The sequence below is a fragment of the Vanellus vanellus genome (assembly GCF_965231255.1).
Source record: "Vanellus vanellus genome assembly, chromosome: 16".
In the NCBI taxonomy this organism is placed as follows: domain Eukaryota; kingdom Metazoa; phylum Chordata; class Aves; order Charadriiformes; family Charadriidae; genus Vanellus; species Vanellus vanellus.
In genome coordinates, this window is record NC_138921.1 from 14564201 (window position 1) to 14591981 (window position 27781).

A 27781-nucleotide genomic window follows, 5' to 3' on the forward strand; every position below is an offset into this window, starting at 1 on the left:
GCCTCGAAAGATAAACGTAAATTTGACATGGTAATTGTGGTGCTGTTTCTAGTTTTAGAAAGTTTAATTGCACTTTTACAGCAAGTTAGAACTTGATGGAAACTATCTGTGTTCTGAGCTTGTGCAGTGAACTGCATTTCACAAATACCTGTTCAGACAGTCCAGAAAGGGGAACGTTTATTCGCTGTTCATGTTCACCACCAGCACTGGTCACTGACAGTGAGATGCTGGCATAATGCAGCAGAAATTTAGGTCACGATTGACTCGACTGAGCTTTGCTTTGGATGTTCAGCCCTCCAGTACCATCTCACTGGGGAGTTCAAACTGTGTTATCACTTCAGGCAAATGAAGCTGCTGTTGTAAAGTTCAGAGTGCTGGAAAAATAAACCCATCTGCTCTGGCAGAGCCAAAGACATTATTGCTATAGAACAGCTGGTATTTTTAGAGGAACTTTGTAGAACTAGCGTTTAACTGAATAAATGAAGTTGCTGTATCTTTTCCCCCTCCCTGCCTCGTCATTCAGATGCGGGTCTGAGAACGCTGTGTGAAGGTCTAACGAGAGCTCAATGGCCCAAGTACTGGTGTCTGCGCATCTCTGCGCCACCAGTGACATCACTGCAGTAACAAACAGAGCTTGTGCAGTCAACTTTACTTTAAAAAACACATTTTAGTATAAATACTATATTTATTAAATATCTTTACAATTCATTTAAATGTATTTACAGAACTATTCCTGCATAAGTTATACCTCAGACATGAAATTCACATAATCGCCTCTTAGGTAAGCATAGATGATAGTCTCATTTTAACAACAAAAAAGCATCCTCATTAGATACAGACTCAGATTTGCTTCATTATTTCAGCTATCTTTGTAAGAAACTACTTCATACAGCCAATTCCTACACACACAATCTCCTTTTTTCCACCTGGAGAAAGGATGTCTGTTACCAAGATGGAGATTCCATCACGAAATCCTTCACATCTTTGCCAAACCTTCACCTCTCCCTTCTCCTCGATTCAGTCAGAACTGTCTGGTCCCAAAAATCTGATTATTTTTTTTTTTGGCCATACCTTCTTCATAAACACAAAGAAAGTACTTTTAGAGGGAAACTGTATGTTGCAGGTCTCCCAAAGATAGCCATAAAAGTAGCAAGGAACCACAGAGTATTTCCAATTCATACCATCTTAGCCCTGTTTTACCCAAATACCGAGTAACACTGCTGCAGAAATCCCAACTCCTGCCAGTCCTGTGACGTTACACCGTTACTGCTGGGCAATACTCTTCCTTTTCCTTCAGATCACCACTCTGAACCACCAGCTCCTGATGGCAAACACCCCCTGCCCTCTGCAGCAGCTGAAAGGCAGCCTGTGCTCCACTCACGCACCCTTCCCTTTCATGGAACACCCTTCTTGGACCTTCCTCTCCTCAACAGTCACAATAATCTAACTCCCAGGAAGTGTTACTGCTTCATGCATTGTTTAAAAATTATTTTGATAGTATGGGCCCTGTCACTTCCTTTTCCAAAAATCTGTTGTGCGCAGACAGCTTAAGTTCATAGGAAGAAATTAGGTTTGATATGTTTAGAGTGCACATCTTAAAAAAAAAAAAAAAAAACAACCAAAAAAAACCAAACCAACAAAAACAAAAACAATCAAGCATGTGATAAAAATATCAATTCTTTATAATACAGTATTGCTTTATAAACAGATGGAAAAGCTATAAGCTTTACTGGTCTTTGGTGTGTCCAGTGAGGGATAAACTCATGATTTGTAAATCAAAATCCAAATTTGTTCTTTATTAAAAAAAAAAAAAAAATCAGGATGTGATACGAGGCAAATGGCTTCGTAGCTACTGCTCAGCCAAGAGTGGCTTTAACGCGGAGAGCGCAGCCTCATACCACCGGGCACCACAGTCCAGCCTGGCAGCCGCTGGCCCAGGCTCTCACGCTCCAGCCCCCGGCCCAGCAGAAGCCGAGCGCAGCGCAGGCAACGCCTCAGGCAGGGAAAGCACCTCCGGCAGGCTCGTCTGCATCACCCAACGAGGGGCTGTAGATCATGGGGGGGAGATAAGGAGGGCTGGGGACGAGGGTGCCAAGAGCCAGGGGTCAGAGCGCGACACAGCCCGGGTCTGCAGGGACATCCTTTAAGGTAAGTTCAAGGGAAAGAATAATTGATCAAATCTGCTCTAATCGAGAAGCGTGATAGTAAATACTGGAGAATAAAATGTCAAGACACCCAGATTTGGGAGAGAAGCCTCCCTCCCAAACGCTAGAAACAAAGCCCTGTGCTGCGGTGTGAATACATTCCTCCTAACGAGACAGCGAGATACAGCTTGTTCAATTTAAAAAAAAAACAAGGACTGACAATTTGTGCAAAGTTATCAACCACTCACTGTTCCATGGATGGCAAAACTAATTAAGTTTTCTTCATTAATATAATCCTCCCCATACCCTCACCAAAATAGTATTTTGGTCAAGTTAGGGTAGTTAAGGCATTTTGACAAGTAATTACAAGGTGATTTAAAATAGATAGCTAACATGATGCCAATTTAGGAATAGCAGATAAATTACCGAAGAGCTTCCAAATTAATCACTTTCTCTTATTATAAATGAAATGCCTGTTACAAGCATGATGCATTGAAATATAGTAAAATGACATGTACATGGTACATGTTAAATGATCTTAAATAAAAGCTTGACATAGTTACGCAAATATACAGTACAAGTCCACAAAAATTCTTTAAACAAGTTGAGGTAACCTCAAACTTAAACAGTTTTAATACAATAAACCAGGTAGTAAAAATCTCCTTTTGAGAGCAGGTAAGATTACTTACTGACCAAGTTTAACTGCACTCACCTAAACAGCAACATTACCCGACTTTTTATATATAAAAACATGGCTTTAATTTATTTCTACATACTTTTCTACCAGCAAAAAAGTTAATGAAAAACTGACCAAAAATATATATATCTTTACAGCTATCGGCTTTTTGTATGAACCTCAGGAAAGAAAAAGGAAAGCGTGCTGGAACGGGGGGAACAAACGTGAGCTACTGTAATTCAAAAGGAAATGTAATATTGCAAAGTGGCTGTTAGATAACTGTAAACATCATTAAGGTTCATTCGAAACCCCTAAACTTTAGTTACTGAAATGTAAGTTTTGCTGATTATTCATTAATAGTTTCCATTTCCGTACTTACTGCTGCTGCCACAGCGTAAGAGAAGAGGTGCATGTTTGAGAGCCAGAAAGATAAGGATCAACTGGACTTAAACTGGTGCAGCATATTCTGTTCTAAACAAGTGAGAGTGGCAATTACTAACAAAAATCATGGTTGGTTAACAAGAGAATTATTATCTACCAAAAGTGAAGGCGTTTGGAGTTGCGGATGATCTGTTCTTTGTGCAACCTCCCACTGTAGCATTTACGCCGTATTATCCCATCCTGGCGAGATGGGTAAAAATGCTGAAAAGACCTCAACTTTGGCCAGCTCGGCATTTTGAGACCGAGTTAAATTTTTTTTTTTTTTTTTTAAATAAAAGTAAAATTATCCACAGCCAAAACATCCAGATACCAGGCCCATTACGGACGAATGATCTGCAGAACTTTTAAGATCACAGTTAAGCACCTGAAATCACAAAACACATTTGCATCCATATAACTTGAACTAAGTATGATTTTTGAAATTTTGTACTAGAAAAGGCTCCTAGGCTGACACCATGTATGGCAAGAGCAGAATGTTTACAGCAGTTATAAATCTCCTGAAAACTGGAGCTTAGAAACACGAAACCTCAGCTATCACTGTTAACAAGACTATGCTTATGAAACTGTGTTCTGTAACATACCCCTTAATGAATAGTGAATGTTTCTAGTAAATAGAGTAATATGCCCCTTGTAGAGGTTTTATCTATTGAATCTAGTTTGAAAGATGATAAACCAATTCTAATCCTTTGAAAGTAAGTCACATTTCAAATGCAGTAACGATGCGGGATTCATCCTCCCCCTTTTAAGGACAGCGACTAAGCTCTGAAAGACATGCTTCAAGCCTTGAGCTTCTTCATTTCTTGCTGGCAGACGCAGACCAGTGTACTGTACCGGAGAGTGGTTCGTAACAAGGACTTCAGTTGTTGCCTGTCGAGACACAAGCTCGAGACCTGGCTGCTGAGATCAGCTGCGAAGGAAGAAAGCGATCCTGCCAGCAGGAAACCGTAGGTGTGAAGCGAGGCGCTTGGGGACAAGGAAAACGTCAGAAGCTGACACTCCGGGCAGATCAGTCTGTATACTCGGCTACAATAGACAGAAGGACGGTGATGTCATCTGGTTTTCCCCCTGTAATAGAAGAAAAATAAAACTATTTCATCAAACCACAGTGGGTCATCTTCTTATGATCTGTGACATTCCCCCACAGAAAGCTCTTCACAAAGAGTAGATATTCAAAAACTGTTTTGCGTGGACACAAGAGCTCTGCTTCCGCCACCTCCTTTCCAAAACGCGACTGAGGGTGGCGATGACATTTAACACAGCAAAAAAGCGCTGTTATAAAGTTATAGCGAGATCACAAACCATTAAGAGCAGTACACAGCCTTGAACATTGTTGTTAGCCAGCAGAGCAGAAAGCCTGTTTTCTAGCAGACAATTTAGTGGGGTTTTTGTTTTAATAAATGTACAAAAAACCTGACATTGCTTTGTTACAAGCAAGCTGCAATAAAGAATTATTTTCTCAGGAATTTACTGTAAATCAAACACCTCTTTAGCATCTTCTCCAGCACTATATTACTGCACATATCTTCCTAGAAGTTACTTTAGATTTTTAGTAATCACTTTTCAAACCTCAACAGCAAGAGCAACACACTCAAATCCTAGAGAAATAGCTCAGAGAAGAGAGATTTTTATGTTGGAAGCCAAACCACTCCTCAAGACTCGGGAGATCTGTGGTTTTACTACTGAAGGATCGAGCTTTGTAGCAACACGGAGCCAGAGCATTACAGCTACCGCCTCTGCCTTTAGGGAAAACGCTTAAGGGTCTTGCAAGAAAACCTGCCCTCCTGATAGAGAGATAATGAGAACAGCTTTACTAGCAGAATTATAGTTATTAGGAAAAAAAAAAAAAAAAAGAAAAAGAAAAAAGAAAGGTGTTTGGTAGGACTCTGAACTCTGCCAGGTGTCAGCGTCTTTCTAGAGTGTAGGAAACAGAACCAGAGAGATCAGGATGGGGATGGTACAAGGGTCACAAATCTGACCCAAAAAAACCCAACACCAAAGAGCAGGCAGAATCTTAACTAAAAAAACATCAATGATAAACGACCTTAAAAACAAAAACAAAACCCAACAAACACCCACACACCACCACTCACAGACCCCAATCCAAGGAACAATTTAAGTACAGTTTCCCTAAGAGCCTGGAGAACTTGTGTCAGGCAGGATTCCTGGGGCAGGAGTGTACATACTAGATTAAAAAAAATTAAAAAAAAAAAAAAAAAAAAAAAATCAGTGTGCTGCATTCTCTGCCTTCCAGCTGCTTCCCCACAGGAGGCTTCTGATCAGCCAGGGCCTGGGATGACCTGCGTTGGGAGCTGGTGTCCTTGCCAAACCCAGCACGCTAGAGTGGCGCTCTACCACCAACTGCATTTCCTAACGCTCTGTTTTCCTATCAGATTTTGGACAATCAGAACAAAACTTCACTTCGCTTAAGGTTTCTCAGAGATAGCAGGAGTGGGAGGAGGAGGGGAAAAAAAATTTTAAAAAAAATCTTACCTCTCACATTCAATCCATTGTCACACGCAAACTGTGCAAATGGCGACATGTAAGTGGGATCATACGCCAGCTCGTGAGCTTGCTCAGCAATGCTTCTTGCAGTCTGCTGTATACTCTCATAGTTGGAGTTCTAAATTAATGAGGAAAAATGTATATTCACACAAGAAAGTCCACTGGTATTTGTTTTGCTGATGCGCGTCAGTTTTATAGATCCCTGACTCCTGGACCTCTCTCTCACTGATTACAGCACCAGTTAACACCTTCTCCCAGTGGAACCCTCACTGTTGTTCAGGCTTTATAAATTTGGGTCAGAGCTGCAAAAGCTTCACAACTGAAGTCTGGAGCTCTATTCCCTACCAGCAGCTACAAGACTTGGCTTTGGAGGATTTGTAGGATTTAGAAACTTAGAAGACTAATACTCAAAACAGACTAAACAGTCTCACCTGAAGGAAAGAGGTGATTTGCTGTAGCTATACCAGCAGTTCACGCTGGAAGAACCATCCTTCCCCCACAAAGGAGGCTCTGTTGAAGTAACGTTTTTACCTCAAATGGGAAGTCCTACTCCTCTGACCCCCTTACCCACGTCGACAAGAGCACGCCTGGGAAGAAGGGGCGCTTTATAAGTTAGATGAGAAAAAAAAAATATTGAGTGTGCAAACTTTCTACAGACTGCATTTTAAGTGCTTTTTTTTGTTTGTTTGTTTCAGTAACTCTGCTGCTTTACTCAAAGCCTTTTCTTGCTCAATCCAACACGACATGACAACGACCACTCTTTTTGTTTGTAACTATTTTAAAATGCCTTGTCATTGCAAGAGTCTTCCCCGCAGTTTGGGGAATTAGCAGGCATTTACATGATTAACTTTTGGCTGAATCTCACAGGGAACTTCAGTGCCTTTCCCAAACACGCCAAAAGGTGGAGCTCAACTTTCTTCCACACGGGAATTCCATCACCAGCGCCCGCCCGGGCCAGGCCAACCTCACCTCACTGTGCGCAGCACTCGGAAGGTGGGAGTAGAGCAGACAGGTCCGGTCTGGCTGCAGCCTAAGTGACAGCCGCACAGGTTGGCGACCCCAGCCCCTTCCAAACCATGACCGCACTGCCAACGCATCTCAGTGCTGTCATTGCCTTCGCTAACTGGACTAAAGTCTCCGTGGCAGCTTGTGCTGCAGTACGGTCGCATTTTCCATTTCGCAGCACAGCTCTACGCGTCTCAGTTTCAGACCTGAACACTGCACCGAGGGGAGAGCGATAGCGGGGACCGCAGGGAGGGGGAAGCTCAGCAGTCTGCCCACTGCGCAGAGGCCCCTCAGACACTTGGTCTGTAAGGACCCATTCTCCGCCTGACACCACCTTTCAGTTACGTAGCTGCAGGATAAGAGCAGGCAAAATTTTTTTGAAACCGCACTGTAATTCTATATGTTAACCTTATTTGCATTTCATAACATCAAAATAGTTTCCTCAGGGAGGTTATACATATTGATACCTCCTAAGCATACTTTCCTTTCTGTCAGTAAATAGCCTTAAGCTATATGTTCTCATCCAAATTAAAATATTTTAATGCATTATTACTATTTAAGAAGAATATTTGTGGTCACTAACCTGCAAAAGTTGCCAGGAATTTTTTTTTGCCGAACATTAAAGATGCACACTCAACCCACAATTCAGACAGCCCATACTTTTTTAGAATTACTGCTTTATAAAAATAATTTGAAGCTTTTCTCAAGATTTAAGTGCACAGCTCACCCCCTCAAATAACCCGTAAGAGAATGCTGTATTTTCATGTATATAGTCTACAATCTGCAAGTACAGATCATAGAATGGTTTCAGTTGGAAGGGACCTTGAAGATCAGAGTTCCAACCCCCCTGCCATGGGCAGAGACACCTCCCACTAGCCCGGGTTGCTCAAAGCCCCGTCCAGCCTGGCTTTGAACACCTCCAGGGACGTTTTAAGGTAAAATACAATGTGTGAGCAGCTGGCCAAGGGGCTCTGCCTCCCATCACTAGTTGGTGACGTGGTATGAGCTGCCACTCGGGACATCTGTGCCCAAGCTGCTGCTTCTGGATGCAGCCCGGGTGCAGCTCCAAGAGACAGCGCTTTGGGGTCAGTGTCCCTTTCTACTGCTCACATGCGGTATTAACTGAAAAGTCTCTACACAATAGCACTTTGTGGTGTGTCTTTTATATATAATACAAAAGTTGTGTGCATAAAAAGTAATGATAGTAACCAGGAGGGATAGCCAGTGCAAAAGATGTGAGAGATTCAGAACGTACACACTCACCTTCAGCTTTTTTAACTCCTGCAGAATCATGTAGTCAGGCATGTTGTCAAACAGTCCGTCTGTTGCAGTCAAAATAATGTCTCCAAGTTGGACATCAAAAGAAGTACTATCAGCAGCATCAGGGCTGGGAAGGTGACAGACAGGTTAGAGAAAAGGCCTCCAGCTTCCACTAAGGCACCAAGCAATGTCAAACTAGCACATGAACAGCTTTTGTAATTCACTACTGGTTTGTGTTTTGCTGCAAAAGGAAGAAATAATCACTAACTATGGAGCTTTTGCACCAGGATGGCTTGTCAAGAAAGCTACAACAGAAGAACTGTGATTGCAAACAGGTAATGTTCCAGCTATTACACAAAGGATTTGCATTTAAAATTCCCAGATGAACAATCCTGCAAACTAATCTGCTTCACAAGTGTATCTCCATGGAAACCATTAAGTAGAATGGCAGCTCAGGGCTTCCTTCTCACTCATCTTAAATATGTAAGAGAGCTATACTTGAAAGGACAATTCATAACAGCAACGGCCAAAACGCTTAAGGATTCTGAATCACTTTCTAATGCAATGGAATATGAAACATGGCTGGAAATTGCTACCAGGAGACCACAGCCGGTTGGTCTACTTATGTCTAATATATTACACAATACCAAGAGGAGAAACTATCTATTTTGGCCATGAATATCGCTGCAAAACCTGATTCTCAGAAGCAGCACAACGACAAACCCTTCATGTTTAAAGATTCTTCAGGGGTCTTTAAAAGGGAGAAACTGCTGCATCCTGTGCCATTTGACTATGCCAAAAAAGCAGCAAAGCTGCTTTGCTCAACTGATTCGTAGCTTGAGGAAGGTTAATAGAGTTACAATTGCCTGCCTATTCCCATATATAGCCAAATTTAACATTTAACTGGGACAGCAAATAAAAAAGAAGTACTGGAGAAGCATTTAGACAACACACATGAGTACCAATTAACGTCAAGAACAGCGCAGAAACTAGCCAGAAAGCTATAATCATGATTCAGAACTGAAGTGTGGGAGCTCATTTATCTTCTACTTTCCTTATTATGTGATGACTCAGATTAGATTGCTTTCCTGACTTCCACTGGACATTATCAATTATCCTTGTGCATTTTGGTCTTTGTCTTCCCATGGATGACATAGAATCTCAGAAAAATTAAGATTTTTATAGTTCTGGAATTTCAAACAATCCTTGCATTTTAGTGGAATAAAGGGATTAGATTATTTAAGGTTTTAATTTCCGAGTTCTATCTAAGCTTCCTCTCTGCAGTCTTATGATGAAGTAATAAAACCACATGCAAGAATGGTCAGGAGTTTCAACAACTTAACCAACATTTTCAAAAAGAGCTACTTTGGCATTCAGAGTTATAACCTTTACAAGGCTTTAACTATAAAGGCTGATGCAGTATCAAAAACTTAAGATGCCTATTGCAGTCCCTGTATACTATGGTCACTCTTTGAAGATCCTTTTATCATCCTCCTGTATTCAGGAGGGAATATCACTTTAATAAGTGTATAACCATTGATTTGAGAGCTGTATTTTAATACACATTTGCAAGTTGATTTACTTTTTTTTTTTTTTTAAATATTTTCTTTTACTGGTGAGACTTCACAAAGTCAGAGGATGGATCAGCCTGACATTCTTAGCGGAAAACACAAGTACAAGTCTGCCTTTGAAACAACTCATTTCTGTGAACAGATTGTCCTTTCCTAATACTCTCATTTCCCAGCTTGATGTTCCGCCAAACAGGTTTTTTTTCTCATTTTGGTCAAATACAATATGCTGCGGGAAACACAGCTATTTGGAAACACAAGTTACAGTCACATGTCCCTCTGCTCTATTCTTCAAGTACTTGCTACCTCACTGCCAAAATATCTAAATTAGCGTACTCGACACTGGTCTCAAGAGAGTACAGACAGGGACTGGCAACGAAAGCCACTGATAAGACAAGCCACTCGTGCACAGTGACCAGTGCGTACACCAGCTGCAGTCTTATTGCAGCAGCTTTATGGAGTAACATCTTTTCCATGTGCGCACATGCTTAGTGCATAGCACAGACTAGTGGAATACGCCATCATGAATGAATCATCACTAGCCCAATACATTTGGACTGTGCAACTGCGGACAAAATTTTAAGTGGAAGGTGAGAAATGTTCACATTACCTAAAGACGGGGGGGGCAGGCAAAAGAGCATTTGACTGGATACATGCTGAAATCCCACACGCTACGCTGCACTATACAAAGAGCACTGTAGCAGCAAAACTGCAACCTTTTGGGAGATGATCGCATACGCAGGTTAAAAATTTAAGACCCTCTCCCATCTTACCTGTCACTTAAAACAACTCCTTCTGCTTCCGGTGGAGCTATTGACAGTTGGAACGGAGTGTTGAAGTAATGCTGTTGCTCATCAGATCGATGTACTACTTCTCCTCCTCTGACTACCAAAAATCCAGAATCTCCCAAGTTGGCTGTATGTAAACGATGACTTGTTCTGTCCAGAACTACTATACAAGCCGTACTGCTTCCTGGAAGCAAACAGAATACAGTACCTGGAGTGAGCCTTACAGAAATGGTTTATTCTTTCACCAATTTGATTCATTAGTCAAATATTCCAATTATTCATATATTTATCAAAGCTTACAGATCATGACAATTAGAAATACTCAATAATGCCAAAATTAATATAAATTAAAAATAAAAAAATGCTCTAAATCTTTGCAAGACAAACTATGATTTTTCTACAGAACTTACTTTTCCTGCTTTGATTTTGGTAAACACATTATGCTGACAAATACCTGTTTTGTTCCACTTTATTTACAGTTTTCCATCCCAACATATGTCAGCACATTCTGCTATAGGACTGGATTTACAGGAGGCACATAAAATACTGAAATTCCAAAATCATCAAGATAATAGAATTCTAGTAGCATCCATACAATGCTAGGTCCTCTCTACACAGTTTCACTCATCAGCTGTAAATAAACCACACCAAGTAAAGAACTGCTTGCAATTAAGTATTAGGTATTATTGCATTACTCTTGTCAGAACATTAAAATATTTTTCTTCATCATATGGCTCTGTAGAGCTATCTTCCTGTTTTTTTTTAAAAATAATCCTGTCACATCTTCAGGATACTAACTTCAAAAGTTTAAAGAAAACATGTTTCAGAGTCAAATATTATTCCAGATTAAAGTTAAGACAGAACAGAAACATATCTACTTGTCAACCATGCTCAGAACTATCCCAGCCATGCTTGAGGGCACTGAGGAATTCTTGATTCATTCACTGGTAAGTAGCCACCAAACATGCTTGGTTGCAAGCCACAAAAATAACTGTATTGCAAAGATACCCACCCACAGACTAAGTCCTTCACAGCAATCGGCAACCACTTAATTTCTGCAAATAGGATAGCACATCCACCAAAAGAACTTTCATTTCCAAAGAGGGTGAAATACAGGTAAAGCATTTCTTCTTGATTTCTGCCTCTAACGTAACTCCCTATGTGTCAGGCTAGTGATCAGTCTTCATCTTCTATCCCGTCATTCTTCCAGCAGAAGTTTCCAAGCACAGCTACATCTTGGACAGACCACAAGCTTGCAAGGAGTTGAATTTATAATCAGGCTTGCTAATGCAGAAGTCCAGCTGGCTCTAGGCATCACCTATTCCAGATGTTTCCCTTTCTAATACAGGGAGTTCCCTGCAATACACTTGCACTTAATTTATTCTCTAGTGAACATACAGGACCTTCCCCACTCTTAGTGAATGGTAAGTTAAAGTTAAAGCAGTATCTCAGGAAAAATTCAGATTTTATATGTGTTAGTGTCCAAGATTGTTCTGCGATACAAGAATAGTGTTTAAATAAATGGCACAGGTTCCTCCCACTTCAGTTCTACTTTAACGTATTTGCTACATTGAATTCTGATGAACTAAGTATCAAGACTTAGAACACAACACCAAGGGAAAGTTATTGCCTAATGAATCCTCCTTAATGAAGTCCTCTCCCTTCCTTTTATTTTAAATAAACTCTAAATACTCATTGCTGTGGTAATTCCAGGGTTTTATTTCTACTTCTAAAAATACTGTTCTCTGTTAAAGGAGAAACACTAAGGATCATTAGTTTCAAATTCTAACTCTATTAGCAGAGTGTAACTAGGAGGCCATGTGTGGAATGCAGATCTTGTGACTCAGCATATGCTGCTTTTCCGAATTCGAAAGGTCAAGCCAAGCAGGGCTGCCTCCGTCTACAAAGCCGCTGTGAGAGCTCTCACCAGTGGCCCACTTTGTAGATCACTTACAGCTACATCTGCTTTGCACAAATAAGCACTATTAAACACACAAAATCCTAATGTAATTACCGACCACTGCTATTTTAGTGATACTTAGGGTCAGTTCTGAGGTTCGAACCTATTCTTTAGGCATATAATGCGAGAACATCTGTTCCTAAGCTCAGAAGACAAGTTAAATATAGCTTACACAGCACTCTTCTGGCACAGAACTTTAAGGTCAGGTGAGAAGCATGCACATCATGCAGGGTAACACTTTCTTGGTGCATACAAGGTCACATGCCCTTTAGAGAAGCATTCTGTTTTCAAGGTTGTCAGCTGGGGCCAAGTGTTGCCTCTCTATTGGCTCACCTTTCCCAAGGCAGCTGGATGCCCTGTCTCAAATCAAGTTTGACACAGAATATGCTAAGCATCTACTTTAGGTTGCTTTCAAAAAAATCTGTAATGATTCTGCCCCAAAGAATTATTAACATAATATACAGTACCAGTGATCTTATGATATAAGCTACTTAAGTCAACCAATTAGGTTTAAGGATCATTGGACATAAAAGGCAACAAGAGCAGTAAGGCAAGGAATGAGCAGAACTGCATCCAATTATCGTCAGAAAATATTTTTGCTTGCATAGCTTAAGCAAAATGCCACAACCAACTATTAAGAGTTTTCAACAGAGAACAGTTATTTATACATACGTAACAGAGAGAATGAGCCCACATGCCACAGCGTATTCTACTGCTGAACTTGTTTTGCAAACTGTCTGCAAGCACTCATGAACTACCACCCTTCACACAGGGCACTTTGCCTTTTTTTTTAATATATATACACACACACACACATACACACACATAAGATACAGACACACACATTCTCTGCATTACTGAATGAAGATTGTTTTTAAGCACACATGAGAAAATACAGATGCTACCAAGACAACTATGTTTCTCTTTTTTTTTTTGTTAATTAAAATATAACTGCCTGCAAATTTATTGCAGAAGCTAACAATACATTTAAGCAACCTTGACTAAGTATGTGTCTAGAGAACATACAACACAGATCCAATTTATGTATTTTTGCTTTCTTACCAAGCAAAGGTACTTTGTTCTGCAGCAGCTCACAATAACCTGCGGTGAGGATCCCCACAGGATTGCTTGGTACAAACCGTCCTTCTTTTACTAAACGTTCACATGTTCGCATTAGAGTCCCTGAGAACTGAGAAGGGTCAACCCCATAGTCTCTCCAGCCACCTACACCATCTGCTACCCCTAGAAGAAAACAAAAAATAAGAGTTATATCAACAGAAATGGTTTCCAAAACAAGGTTTTTGATTTTGGACATACTATGTGATATTCAGTAACTGAAAAGTAGGACATAGCCCTCACTTGAAAAGCATTTTTGATTAAGGAAAAAAAAAATCCTGAGCATTTATAAATTAACTTCCGATATCAACTCCTAGACAAATCTCTAAATATAATCTGAATTACTGAAGTGAAGGTAAAAGTCTAATGCCGAGAACTCTCTGAGAAGGCTGACTTCGCTAGAGAATAACACATAGGGAATTGGGGGGGGGGGGGGAGGAGGATTCAATCACATTAACCTTTGATTTGCCCATTAAAAAGGAAGAATATTTTCTATTAGTTTTAAATATGAAGGTTGTTAAGATTTTAACTAGCATAGAAATTATAAAGAAACTCTTCCCCACTATCCAGCAGCCCAAAGTTTTTTTCTCAAGCTACTTGCTCATATGAAGGATAATGCTTTCTATTTGGTAATATCAATTTCTGTAGAAACTAAACTTCCATTTTAAAAGTGCACTAAAAAAAAAAAAAAGCATATAAGCAACACAATGCTGGGACCTACCCCTGCAAGGATAGTTTGTTCCTTAGAGCTTCAGCCAAGCAAGAGAATGAAAACTGACTATGATCCAGTCAATTTTCATTCAGTTATTCAAAACTTAGATAGCAGAAAATTAGACCAATTCTGCCAAAGCTTGAAGACCAATTCTGCCAAAGCTTCTAACAACCATAGAGGCCAATAGCGAAGATGCACATAGAAAAGGGGGGTGGTCAGAGGGAGATAAACAACAGGTATGATATTCTGGGGCCCATTTGGCTAAAGTATTCCTCAACTGCCTTTAGCCATAAAGTGAAATACTATCCAAAGGTATTTTTTTTATGAGATAAAAATACTTCTACTTGGAAATTTTTCCAAAAATCTTTTTGATCCTCAGCATGTAAGGGACTAATCCTTTGAAGCACAGGTTTCTGTAACATAATAAAGTTAAAATACTACATTCGTGAAAAAAGGATGAATAGACAATTTCAGAGCTCAGATTCTGCTGAAGAATAACAGCCACCTGAGAAAAAAATGCCGCTATTAGCAAAGGCATGAAAATTTGACTGAGAAGGTAAAACTAAGTTTGACTCATCTCCAAATGCCCTTCACATGGGACACCATCTGAAACTGAGACGGAAGGTTTAGAGCTGACCTTGGCACGAACTATAATCTGACAGGAGGTTATAGCCAGATTCTGAACAGCCTATCAACATTAATCAGATTTCTCCCAAAATAGTGCACAACCTTTTAGACACCTGCTTTGTCCGATTGCTTTCTTAGAAGAACGCTATAGGAAGGCAGATTCCTGTATTCACCTCTTCAGACCAGACCCTGGGAAGAAGCTCATGCAAAAGCAACCCTGGTGTTCTCGGAAGTGCCTTTTCTGGTTTCTTCAAGAACAAACTAATCCTCTCTTTACAGGTCCCACAATTTCAGGTTAATACTGGATTAACACTTTGCTTTCTGCTGCCACGCATACAAATCTAGAATAAGAGATTAAGAAAAAGTTCTAAGTTCTAGATCTAGAACTTGAAATAGAAAAACTAAGCTTTAGTTCAGATGGCAAAGCTTGCTTTACATGAAGTTACCAGATGAGCGGCTTTTTTCTCTTTAAGATGAACACAATCCAGATGTACTTTTGCTAGCGGAAGACAGCATTGCTGCACTAGCAACTGGGTTAATGCAATGAAACGATGATGTTTGACAAGCATCGTCCAAAGCTTTCAGCTCCTAAGGTGGTTACAAAACAAGCTCATCATAAGTTACAGAGATCCCTCAAGCGATCAGTAAACTATTTTTGCATTAGTCTTCTCGGGAAATAGTTAAACAGAAACACTACAGCATTAGTATACAGTGCTAAAAAGCCATCACAGCAAGCACCTGATTAGGTTAATTATCAAAACCAATTTCAAATTTTAAAGCAAAAATAAGAGTATGCTACCCGATTGCCTTTGTTCACTTCTTACTCCAGGCAGGAAATCTGAATCCGTAATCATGGCAGCACACTTCATACTCTATCTTGAGCCATGAAATGGCTTTGTCTGTCTGCCTTCCTGTCTGCTTTTTTCAAGCTATAAACAGCTTTAAGTACATTCTGCCAGCACCTTCCAAAACAATCATCCTCTAGATGGTCCACAAGTAGGTCCTCTGACTTAGCTTTGTACCATACTTAAGAGAACAGATTGTCTGCTTAAGAATCAACAAGACAGTTGTGCATTCCTTCTCCATCGCTGGCACAGAAGCAAATGGGACCATCACATTCATGAGCAGGCCCCAGAGTATGCTTCCACTGTAACACCTCCACAACACCTCATCAGCTCACTAACTCATGTACCACCACTGGCACCTATTTCTTCTCTCTGCCCAAAATGGACAATGTGGGGTTTTTTTGCAAAGGCTTGGGTCGTTTGTTTGTTTGGTTTTTTTTACTTTTTCTTTTTTCTTTTTTTTAAACTGTATCTCTTAAAGATGATAGGTCAGTTCATTTAATTTAAGTTAAATGACCTTGTTGGCTCCCAAAGTGTGGTTCATGAACACTGCCAGAGCAGTCAAATGCTTCCTCCAGCTCCGGCACGGAGCCAGGAATTACTGCTGCCATCAAGATCGATGGCAGTACATAGGCAAAGCACATTCAAGAAGCCCTATACCACACAGTGCCACCTAGAAAACATCCACCTTTATTGTTTTTCCCTTAAAAGATAATGTTTACATTCCCGAAGATCTTTAACCATCCTGTCCTACCTTCAGCATGATTTGAAAATAAAAACAGTATCATTCTACATTCTCAACATAAACTAAATGGTTTTATAGGAAAGGAATATGTGTTTTTAAAACAGACTGAATAAACTGCTACTGAAATAGATGAAATGTAAAGGAGAATAGAGTTTAAGAAAACTCTGTGATATTTGATATACAGCAAACAAGGAGCAAAACTATTTGTGAAATATTTCAAACTCCCAAAGTGGCAAGAACTGGAAACTCACCTCAAAAATTGACTCATTTTTATGTAATAGCATGTTTTACCTCTGTCACCAAAGGAAAATCTAAAGGTACTGCTATTGACAGTATCAGTGCCAAGGAATCTTTGTTTTCATCTAAGACCAAAAAACCCTGTAAATATTCAAAATAACTAGTTTTAACAAGTGAAAAAGATTACTCAGGTTTTCATTTTCTTACATTTCACCATAAAACCTGAAATATTGTCTTTCAGTATCCACCATTTAACTTGAAATAACCATCTTACAAAATAGGAATCACAGGACATTTAAGACAAACCGTATGGCTGAGAAGAATTGCTGATATTGATCTGTAATTAATCCTTGATATTCAGTAAATCAGAAAATTTTATAGAAAGAATATTTCTTTGGATATTCCCTGTTCAAGCCCATGCAGAAATTACACAAATGTCCATGTGACATAGTGAAATGCCTGTGGCTAGATGAACAACCACCGTAAATAAAACAACTGAAATTTCACAAAAAATTACTTCAAAAGAATAAATACTTCAAGTGTTTGACTATATTATGGAGACCTTTCAGAATCTTTGAGAGTTAACACTCACATTGTGTTCTGTTGGAAAACAGACAAATACTACTGCCAGATTAAATACTCACTGCATGTGTCAGTCCAAAAACTGGCTCTTTCTAACCTCTTAAAGATTCAGTGTATCAAGATCTCTCAGAGAGAGACAGTTGCAATGAAGTTTCAAGACAAAGCACAAGTGACTGATGCTGCAGCCCTGAAACTGAGCAAGTGAATATACTGGCACTGAAACTCTTCAAAATTTATTTCAAAATGCTAAAAGCACGTGGGATAAAACACGAGTTGAAATGCAAACGTAAAGTTTTGACTGCCAACACATAAGATTAACTGCAGAAGCCCAGGGAACAGCCAGCACTGAGGCTAGGAATACGTACTTTTCACCGCACACTTTTGTAAGTCAGATCCAGATGTTCTATCTAGTTCAGAGCAAATGTAAACTCAACAGGCTTGAAGTTCAGAGCAAAATCACAATACTAATCAAACCCTGCTTAATATAAATAGTGTTATGAGTGGAAGTTCTGGTTAGCTGGCAAACTACCCTACCCATGGTCAGAGTCCAAAAGTATCACCCCGCCCCAAAAATCTCTTGAAAGATGGATACTTTCAAACACCGCATCAGCTAAGAATAATAATCACACACGGAAGCACCAGGAGGGCACAAGTGTGCCAGCAGGAATTGCTTTTGCATGCAACCACAATTAACTCTGTAAGACACTCCATGCATACCACTGAACTTCAAATTTCTTGAGATCCTTACCTGAATTAGCAATGAATCACTGATAAAAGAACATTAAAAGGATATATTTGTGACTGAATTTATTTTGCATCAAATATAGAAGGCTAAAATGGTAACAAAGTGCAACCTGTTGTACTACACAAGTTTGAAATACAGCATCTAATTGTCAGCATATCAGAACTGAGATAAACTGATAAGATTTCTTGTGTTATCAGCAATGAGATAAATCACACACCTAGGTAGGTTCTCCATCCAAAGCAAGTCACATGCTCAAATCCAGCACTCTTCGCAGCATCACTGACAGCGTGTATGGGATCACAATGTTACAGCCAAATGGCGTCTACTTCCCCCGCTCCCCCAGGTTTTGACAAAGAGATAACCCGGTTAAATACAAATCCCTGAAGGCAGACTGTGTGTGACTGATAACTAGTCACAAAAGGAAAGGTTACTTAGTCACAACTATGCATTTTAAAAGTTACAGTAGACCTTGAACTACCCTTGCATGCAATAGAAAGGTACGGGAAGAGTAACTGGCTAAGTGAAAACAAGGAACAAAAAGCAAGAAGCAAAGTGACAGATAAAGTTGAAGGAGACTGAAGGAGAAAAGAAACTGAAAACATTAAATCATGCATCTACTTCCAGGAAAAAGTAGCAGTTCCTTATTTCTCTCCCCCCCCCCTCCCCCCCCCAATATACTGTTGTACTTGAAAAAGATTTTTACCAGATAGATCTCTTACCTATTTTATTTAAGCCTGAGAAATCACTCAGTGGATTTTGGGAGCTACAGGAGAACACTTAACTATTATTTATCTCTGAAAGTTTTGCAAAGACTTCCCTACATAGCTACAGCTACTTAATCTCTCAAGGTGTTGAGTAACCCTGGAACTTATTTCATAGCTGAAATTGCTACTGATGGTTGGCGCTTAAATGCTGAAAAGGGACAGGTACTGTAGAACAGACACCAGCCAAGCCGTGCCGAAATTACTTACAACCTGAACAATCTCAGGTTCACAATATTAACAGCGTGGATGAACCAAAGTAAGCACTAGAAGATTTTTGCAACATTTCCTGTGCCGTAGGTATGATTAACATCTCACCTACTGTACTGTGTTCAGCTCTGCTTATTTCCTTCTGTGATTTCTGACAGGACTTGCTAAGATCTGCATATGAATGGAAAATTGTCTGCTATCAACACGTATCAATAGCACTTAAAATTAAAATAAGTGTTCAATTGCAAATGCTGATCAGAATATGTTGCGTGCAATGCCCTTCCAGAAACTGTGGTAAAGAAGAATAACCAGACTTTAGTTTCATTCTCAGAAAGAGAGCTACCGCATTTCTAAGAGGTTACTACATTCAAGAACAGCTCGGCAGACATTTGGATTAGCTGTATTGACAAGAACGTCAGTGAATATAATTGCTAATGGGGATACTTCCTAATAACCTCTAGTTTCTCTACGAGTGACAGTACTTATGCTCCCATATTAAAGAGGAATTTTTTTTTGGTCTATTACAAACTAAGACACATAGACAATTTTTTTCAAATTGCTGATTACTCCCTCTAAGATGTCTTGAGTTCTCCCCATAGAGTAGGTAAAAGGCTACTCTGAACAGACAACTTGCCCCCTTCAGTGTGGTAAGCTGTGATAAGGCAGCGATCTCTTTAATAGGTATGATACCAAATAAACCATTTAACATAATCTTTATGACCTTCAGACATCAAAGTAAAAATCCCTTCCTCTTCTATAGATGCCAGAACAACCTTGACATTTCATCTACAAATCCTTTTACGTTTTATAGTTTACTTTTCTTGATGGCAGTGAGATTAACAATATTCAGGGGGCTTTGCCACTCTAGAGGTTTCCATACCTCCTACGCAGGCTGCTGACAAACTTCATTTTCAAATAAAGTGCAATTACTTTCAGTTTACAACAGCTGTCCTACAATACCCTCCCCAGCCGAAATAAAAATGAAGATTTGCAGCAGACAGAACAGTTACCAAATTTTAACTTTGCAGTGGACAAACAGTACCCTGCTGCCTGACAGTTTTTTTCCTACTACTGCTGGGGGACAGAAATAGTTTGGAAGACTAGTCAAGTCACACCGGCTACACCCAAACTTCTACCCAGCACAGACATTGTATAAGTGATGCTGTCACGGGATGTGCATTGGTTGCTGTGATGTTTCAATAATGAGTCACACAACAGCTTGGAAAATCCATAAAAAACTAGCAAAGACATCAGGAGCCTGATAAGGCAGGAATAAGCAAGAGAAGGCAGATCCCAACAACAGAAAAAATGATCACCAGCACAAGACATCTCAAAATTTATAAAGGAGCTTCAATGTTTAGTTTTGCTAAATAAGTGAAATGTTTATGTAAAGGGTTTAAGTTCATTTTAAAAACTTTTTTTGCTCCCTATGCACTAAAAATTCTACTTGCATGCTAATTCGGAAAAAAACAGGTGTGTCAGTTTCTGAAGAGTTTTGTTTTTCAGCTTTGAAAAACAGTATTTCTGTCCTCAAAAGTAACAAAGGCATGCCTTCAGATGTGAAGTAGTACATAACGCCTACCAAGTCTCAAGGAGATATTTGAATATTCTGAGGATATGGACAACCAAGACACTGACAGCGAACATACGGAAAGGTACAATATGGTACAAGCAGCAGCAAAAAGGAAACACAGGCCTGAATCATAAAGCTCTAGAGATTAGCATTAGTAGTAAAGCTATTTCCTTTTCTCAGAGTGATCCCAAAGGAAACACTCTGGTTCTGAGTTTCTTGCTTCTCCCTGTGCTCAGAATGGGAAGAAAACATGCAAATTTAACAGGTACATCCCAGACAAAAGTAAAAATAAGAGACAAAACCCCCAAGGATTCAAGCACGCCAGTAACGGTCCTTATCAAGCCCTTTAACAACTATCGGGGGGGCTGGAAATAACATGAATCTTCATAAGCTTTCTGTTGATCTTACTATGAAAGGATAAGGCACGGACTAGAAGACACTATTAAATTTTCAGCCTTAAGACTATTCAGTATACATACAACAAAAGAATTGTTTAATATTTTTCTATCTGCTATAAACACACCGCCTAGTCAACTTTTGTTTGACCTAAGAAAATGAATCCCCAAGCACTCATGCCAAATGGCTGGGAGTAGCTCTTTCACTATTACACCACACCCATATCCATCCCACACAGGCATGCTTCCCATATATTGGTTCTAGAAGAGACTGGCACAGAAGAATCTTAAATGAATTATCTGGCATGGCTTTGTCACTGATGACTGCTAGGGCAGACTAACTCAAAGTGATACACTTGAAATTTACTGTTCTCTAAAAGCACTCTTACTGTGCCTAGTGTTCACTTTGGCTAAAGCCACGTGAGCCTCTTCATTAAACGAATACTGAAAAATGCAGCTCGAAAAGCAAAAGTTTTGTTGAGGTGAAGAGTTTCAGTGACCAGTTCAGCCCAAACCACAACAGCAGGTATTGAGTTAGCACAAAATTTATGAGGGTCTTTAAGTGCAAGGAGAGTAAGAGGAATTGAGAGCAGGAAAACACTGGTGCTGAAATTCTTTTTGCAACAGTGTAGAAGATCTGGTTGAGAAAGGGAGAGCAAAGGGATGATTGCAGTAGCAGAAACAAGGGGAAAACTACTATGTCTGTACACTTAAGAACTACAGATGAAGTAAAAGCATCAAGTTAGATTGCATCAAAACCCATCCTGAGCGTTACTGCTTGCAGAACGTACAGTGATCTTGGGGTTTGGTACGTATATTAGAAATGCAATAAAGAACTAACATGAAAATAGTTTTACAGGGAAAAAACCCAACAGCTTTTCTATTTAACTTATTTTCTTCTCGGTACTTAAGACATCCTGGTCTGAAGCTTTCTTTGCTGTTTGATCTTTAAGCAGAGTTACGATTCTGTTTGTTTTCAAGTTGCCATGAAAATTAATGCAAAGACAAACTTAGATATGCAATTCTCTGTTGATTTCAGCAGGAAGACAAGACAAGCTGTAGGCCCACATGTGGCAATTACCAAATATGGCCAAAAACCCCTAAACATCATCAAATGGGTTTAAATCTACCCACTTCCCTATGCAAAGAGACCACCTATAAGTAAAGGAGATTCTGCATTTCCCTCACAGGCAAATACCAATTGCTCAGTTATTTATCACTGCTGGCCTAGTATGAACTTTAAAGGCAGCCAGCCTTAGTCACATGTTAAAGTAAGGTTGTCCAACAGCTAATTCTAATAGAAAAAAGTTTCTCTGGAACAGGCACAACAGAAAAGATGCAGAGCATATAAAATGCATCAATCAGTCTTCCACATCTCCTTGAAAGCTGTAGCATCACCCTTAGAGTAACAGCTCTCTTGAGAATAATTAGCTCCTTAGAGTAACAGCTCCCTTAATAATCAGCAATACTGTTACCTAGCACCAAGTTAGAGCTTCCTGAAAAAACATCTCGGCTATATTAAATGGCAACCAAGTTACAATGACAGCACCAAATTGTGAAGAATCACCAAGCACCATCACATCATGAGATACTGCAGTGCAATCCCACCAGTTTTAAATAAAAAAAAAAAAAAGGAGGTTGGGGGAAGGAAGCTTTTTTTAATGTCAAAGTTTTGGTAAAAATTTACTTCTATCAGTTGCTTGAAAACTAACTTTTGCCAAGTGTCAGTTAACCAAATTCAACCTTGACTAGAGAGGAGAAAGGTCACGCACTGTCAAAAGCAATGCTGCTCATAAACTGAAGATTCCATTGATTATCTATAGTTATTCACTACTTCTAAAATTTGAACCCTCAAGATTCATTTTGCACGTGAATCCAAACCAGAGAGCGTAACGAGGATAGAACAAATACTGAAATTGAAGTTTGACATTTGAAACCAGTCTCAATGTCACTTTGCCTTTCACTTGACAAGGACACAGCACGCGCTAAAATCAGGAAGTGCCCGTTTCAATGATCCTTTATGTGGAAATGCAATGCGTATGTATGGGGCTGGGATAGGTTTTAAAGCGAAATGCACTATAAATTGTTCCTCCGGCTTTCGGGGCCACTAGGCCTTACAGGCACCTTACAGGTGAAACGGCAAGGCTGGGCCCCGGCGCCCACAGCACCCCGTTCAGGAGGCAGGCTGCACCAAGTGGGCACCCTCCTGCGGCAAAGAGCACCAGAGTTTTCTTTGGAAACTGAAAAAGAGAACTCGCGCTGACATTTACGGGCAGAACCGGCTCCTTTGTCTGCGACTGAACCGCTTCGCCATGTGCGGCTCAAGGAGGGCAGGTCACCACACACCGACGCCAAAGCCACCTCGGCACCCCCGAGCCGGGCCCCGCCAAGCACTTACCCAGCACATCTGCCGACCGGTGCCGGGCCACGAAGCAGGCGTCATCCCCGTAGCACATGCCTTTCTTGAGGATACCCTTGCGGAAATCTTTGCCAAAGCCACAGCTGGCTGTCACCAAGCTGTAGTCACGGGAGTCCGTCTGCGAGAGGCCGCCCAGGACTGCCCGGGCCACCAGCCTGCCATAGGAGAGCACCGAGAACATGGCGTGGGGCGCCCAGCAGCCCAGAGCCAGGAACGCGGGGAGCCACCGGCGCAGCCGCCTCCTGACCTGCGACCGCCCGCCGCAGGGAGCCAGCCTTCCCCTGCCCGCCGGCCGGCTTGCCTCAGCCGCCGCTGCCCCTCCTCGGCCCGGCCCCTCGCCCTCCCCCCCCCTGCGGCCCGACTCCCGCCCTCGCCCCCGCCGCCCGCGCTTGCCCCTCACGCCCCGCGCGCCGGCCCCTCACGGCCGGGTTGCCGGCAGCGCCCCCGCCTTCCGCGCCGCCGCTGCCGCCCCCCCCCCCCGAGGGGGGCTCTGCCTCCTCCCCAGCCGGCCTGCGCTGCCCCGCAAAGGCCTGCGGGCTCCCTCCCGCCTCGCCGTGGGGTGGTCCGGTCAGAGCCGGCGGTGCCCGCTGCGCCGCCCCCGCACCCCGCCGGCCGCAGCCGCCATCTTCCCCCCGCGCGTGCTAAAGCCCCGGCGCTCGGCAAAGCGGGCGGGCAGTGAGGTCAGCTCCGCCCCACCCTCAACGCGCTTGCGCGGCAGCCGGCGGCCGCTCCCAATTGGCTCTCCGCCGCGCCTCATTTGCATGTTGCGGGACAATAACACCGGGCGGCTCCCAGCAGCCCCCGCGCTGCGGCGCGGCCGAGCGCGGCCGAGCGCGGCCTTTCTCTCCCACCCCTCAACGCGCCCGGGTGAGCCCCACGGCCCCCGAACGGGCCGTCGGCGGGGACAGGGGAGACAATTCCTCCGGCTTGCTGTCTTTGTACCCGTAATTATTCCAATTACGTTTTCAACAGCGAGGTTGTGCCTAACCCAGATACTTGCCCTCCACACCCATATCAGGCCGCATGTCTCGCGTGCTCCAAATAACCAGAAGGGACTTGGTGGCCGTTTGTACTTTGTGGCTATTAAGGACGGTTACGTGAGTCACACCACACAAAAATTTGTTTGTAAAGGACAAACTCGTCCTGTTTTCCCCGGCAGGGCGCAGTTAGGGATAGAGCCAGCTCACTGCGGCCTGTGATGCTTGTGTGGTTTCTGTGGAAATCCACGAAAGTGTGGCGCATTAACCCATTTTGGGTGAAGAGCACGAAATGCCAAACAAACCCTTCACGAGAAGGCCATAGTACGCAGTCACCACGCAAAACCCACTATAATTAGTTTAATCATAGGTGAGGGTGATACAAAGGCAGCGAGACGGCTTTTGGGTGTCCCCCCAGATGACTTCAAAGCCACCAACAACTTCAAGGCATCGACACTTTAAAGGCCCACCATGTTCAAAACGACCCAATTCCTTATCTTTTGCAGCTCAGTTTTCCATGCTGCTTGTGGGTACGTAAAATGGCTTGTCCCTTTGGAAGTTCTTAGCAGGCAGCTCTGCATGACGTGCGCAAATTCATTTAACGCTTCGGCATACACAGGCATGAAGAGGCTGCTGCTGCTGCTGCATTCCGCAACCCAAGAGATGTAAATAACAAAACAATAGATGGGTGTAAATAAAGTGGAGGTAGGTGTGAAACCTGAACCCCAAGCTGACACCAGTGAAAGGAAAAGCTGTGCGGCATACTCCGCGGAACCAACCCACGGGGAACATTATTGAAGCACGTCATTATACTAGCGTTAAGAGATGGTAGGCTTTTCACTTGCTGTGTATGTTGACGGAGACAATATTCCTCCCCTTTAAACTGCTAAAGGCTTAAGCAACGCGTGAAATTTTCTCCGCCTAAAGCTGAAATTGTATCCAAACTTATGAAAAAAATTAATCTGCCCGTTAGAATGGGGAGAAGGAAAGTGCAGGGAACACAAAGAGCAGTCCAGGCCCAGCCTTGGTATATTAGGAAGCTGCTGTATAGCCGAATTTGCCAGCGTGCTGGAGATAAGGGTGTGCTGCTGCCAAGGCCCGTCAGGGTGTGTGAGATGACAAACAGTACTTGCAGGGAGACTCTCCACAGCAAATGTTGCTGCCTCACCCCCTCCCGTATCTCTACCAGGAAAGGGAAGCACATACTTTCAGAGTTTCCCCCACAGAGTCACTCTTTCCCTCCCCTCGTTCTCATTCTTCCTCCTTCTTGCCCAGGTCCTTCTTAGGGTAAGTCCAGCCTGGCCTAACCCCTGTTTCTTTATCGCAGCAGATTTCAATACTGCCTGTAGTGCCAGGGTGCCCTCAGGCAGCTCTGGTGAGCGCAAGGTGATCTGTGCTACACTGGCTGGGTTCGTGTTGCTTCTCAGCCTGTGATCCCCCACCACACTTCCCACTAAACTGGAGTTCCCCATGCCTCATCATCACAACGTGTTTCCAAGAGCTCAACGGGACTCTCTTCAGATCGCTTTGCCAATCAGCCATGGCTCGCACATCAAGAAACTCGGTATGAGTGCAAGGCAACACACTTGGCAGAGTGTGACTCCGTGTTTCGGTACAGGCTCCCAAGCCAGGGCTTACCATGAGCAGTTCATGCTCCCTCCATCCCTGGTCACCCACCCAGGCTTGCCCAGACAGCCAAGGAAGACTACATCATTTACGTGATAATTAGTAACCTTCACTGAACTCTTTCACTCCTGCACGATGATGCTGCACCCAGGTGAAAAACTGCTGTTGGTTTTCATTCAGAGGATCACTTGGCTCCTGTGAGACAAACAACAACCATTTTTAATGAAATAGGGCAGAATTGGTTTTCCCCACAATTCAGTATCAGTCCTGATAGATGTCCCTGTATATCCCTCCCGGTACATGCCCTGCTGTCTCACTCAGTATTATTCTTGTACCCTGAGGGTCGATATCCTGCCAAGTGATATTTGTTTAAAATTCTCGAATGCACAAATTTGGCACAAAATCTGGGGCAAAGGGCATCCCCCTGGTTACTGCAACTGGGTGGAATCTTCCCACCTCAAAGTCCAAGATCCATTTACATCAGTTCATTTAAGCTGCAAAGCAAAACAAATTCTTCCTGCTAGGCTTGCTCAGACAGACTAATAAATGCAATGGGGAGCGCTAAGCAGAAGTGCCGTACAATGTAATCAACTGTTGAAGGCACAAGCAGTTTTTCAGCTTGTATTAAGACTGATTCACTTGTAGCTGACGTCAATCCTCCCTCCCTACTATCTTAGCCTTGGGATTGGAGTATGATAAATATTACCTGTAATGCCATCTGCTGTACAGAGACAGCCCAGGCTTCTCACTATTTATTTAAGGGCTAATGTTGTGCTAGACCAGAATGCAGTTTATTTCAGCCTTATTTGACTGTGTTTTGACTCTAATTAAAAATGCCTGTCCACTTGAATTTTTAAAGTGATCTGTCATAGAGCAAAACCAATGTTTGCCTTGAAACAAAACGAAGTGCAGACAGCGTAGTTAGCATAAAACAGAAAACTAATGTGAAAAGGACAACGATACCAGACTTCTCCACATGGAAGAGTCAAGAGAAGATGCAGAGTCAGGAGATCACCATCTCAGGGTGGGGAACTAGGACCACCCAAATTCTAGCTGTCTGAAATCCCAAAGAGCTGATTTATTTTGTCTATCAATTTTTCTGTCAATTCCTTTAGAACCTCACCCAAATCATCCAGCTTCTTTATAAAATACAAACTACTGTAGTTTAATGGTGACTCTGACTTTTAGACAGTGGTAACATTGTTTTCAATGGCATCAAGCTGAAAATACGTATTTAGACCAAGTAATACACATACAAACCATTTCCTCTTAGGATTTTCTCCTCATTTTAAAAGTTTAAAGTAACAGGATTTATACCACTTCCTAGTCTGTCATGATAGCTACTCTGTTGAGCATTTTTTATTACTAAAAACTTCCTAACGCTAAAATCTGAGTCAGTTAAAAGCCTCGTATATGGTGTGTTCAGAAAAAGCAGCATGCATTCAGCCAGCAAATAGCTTGAACACCCCGTTCATCATAATTTATGAAGACCATGATTATTAAGCTAATTCTACTCTGAGACAGTTTAAATGTCCAAAAATAAAATTAACTTTTTAACCAAAAGTACACGTGTCCATGGGCAGAATTTCTGACATTGTCCTGTTGCAGAGAAACATGTTGACTTTACCAGTTTACTCACTTAGGTTTGTGTGTTTGGGACAGATGTGGGTGCACTATGCTGAAAACTCCAGTGTCTTTTGTTCTGAGGAACAGCAATAATTTTGTATGTGTAAAAGCAATTAAGTTACTTAAATTTCAAGTAATTTTAAAAGGGAAGGGCTGTGGCGAAAGTTATATAGTTAAAAATTTAAATTTAACTGAATTATTAAAGTAAGCTTGGATGAGAGAAATATAAGTAGTGCTTTTG

At 41.7% G+C, this 27781-nt stretch overlaps 1 protein-coding gene across 1 annotated transcript; it reads right to left on the minus strand.

The window, feature by feature from the left end:
• Positions 1 to 665: 665 nt before the first annotated feature.
• Positions 666 to 23581, minus strand: PPTC7 (protein phosphatase targeting COQ7). The gene is made up of 6 exons (XM_082491394.1): positions 23291 to 23581; positions 13407 to 13586; positions 10370 to 10568; positions 8032 to 8155; positions 5752 to 5881; positions 666 to 4326 (listed from the first exon to the last, which is right to left on the minus strand). The coding sequence occupies exons 1-6, from the start codon at positions 23490 to 23492 to the stop codon at positions 4268 to 4270; spliced, it is 894 nt and encodes a 297-aa protein (XP_082347520.1). The 5' UTR covers positions 23493 to 23581; the 3' UTR covers positions 666 to 4267.
• Between the last annotated feature and the right edge of the window lie 4200 nt (positions 23582 to 27781).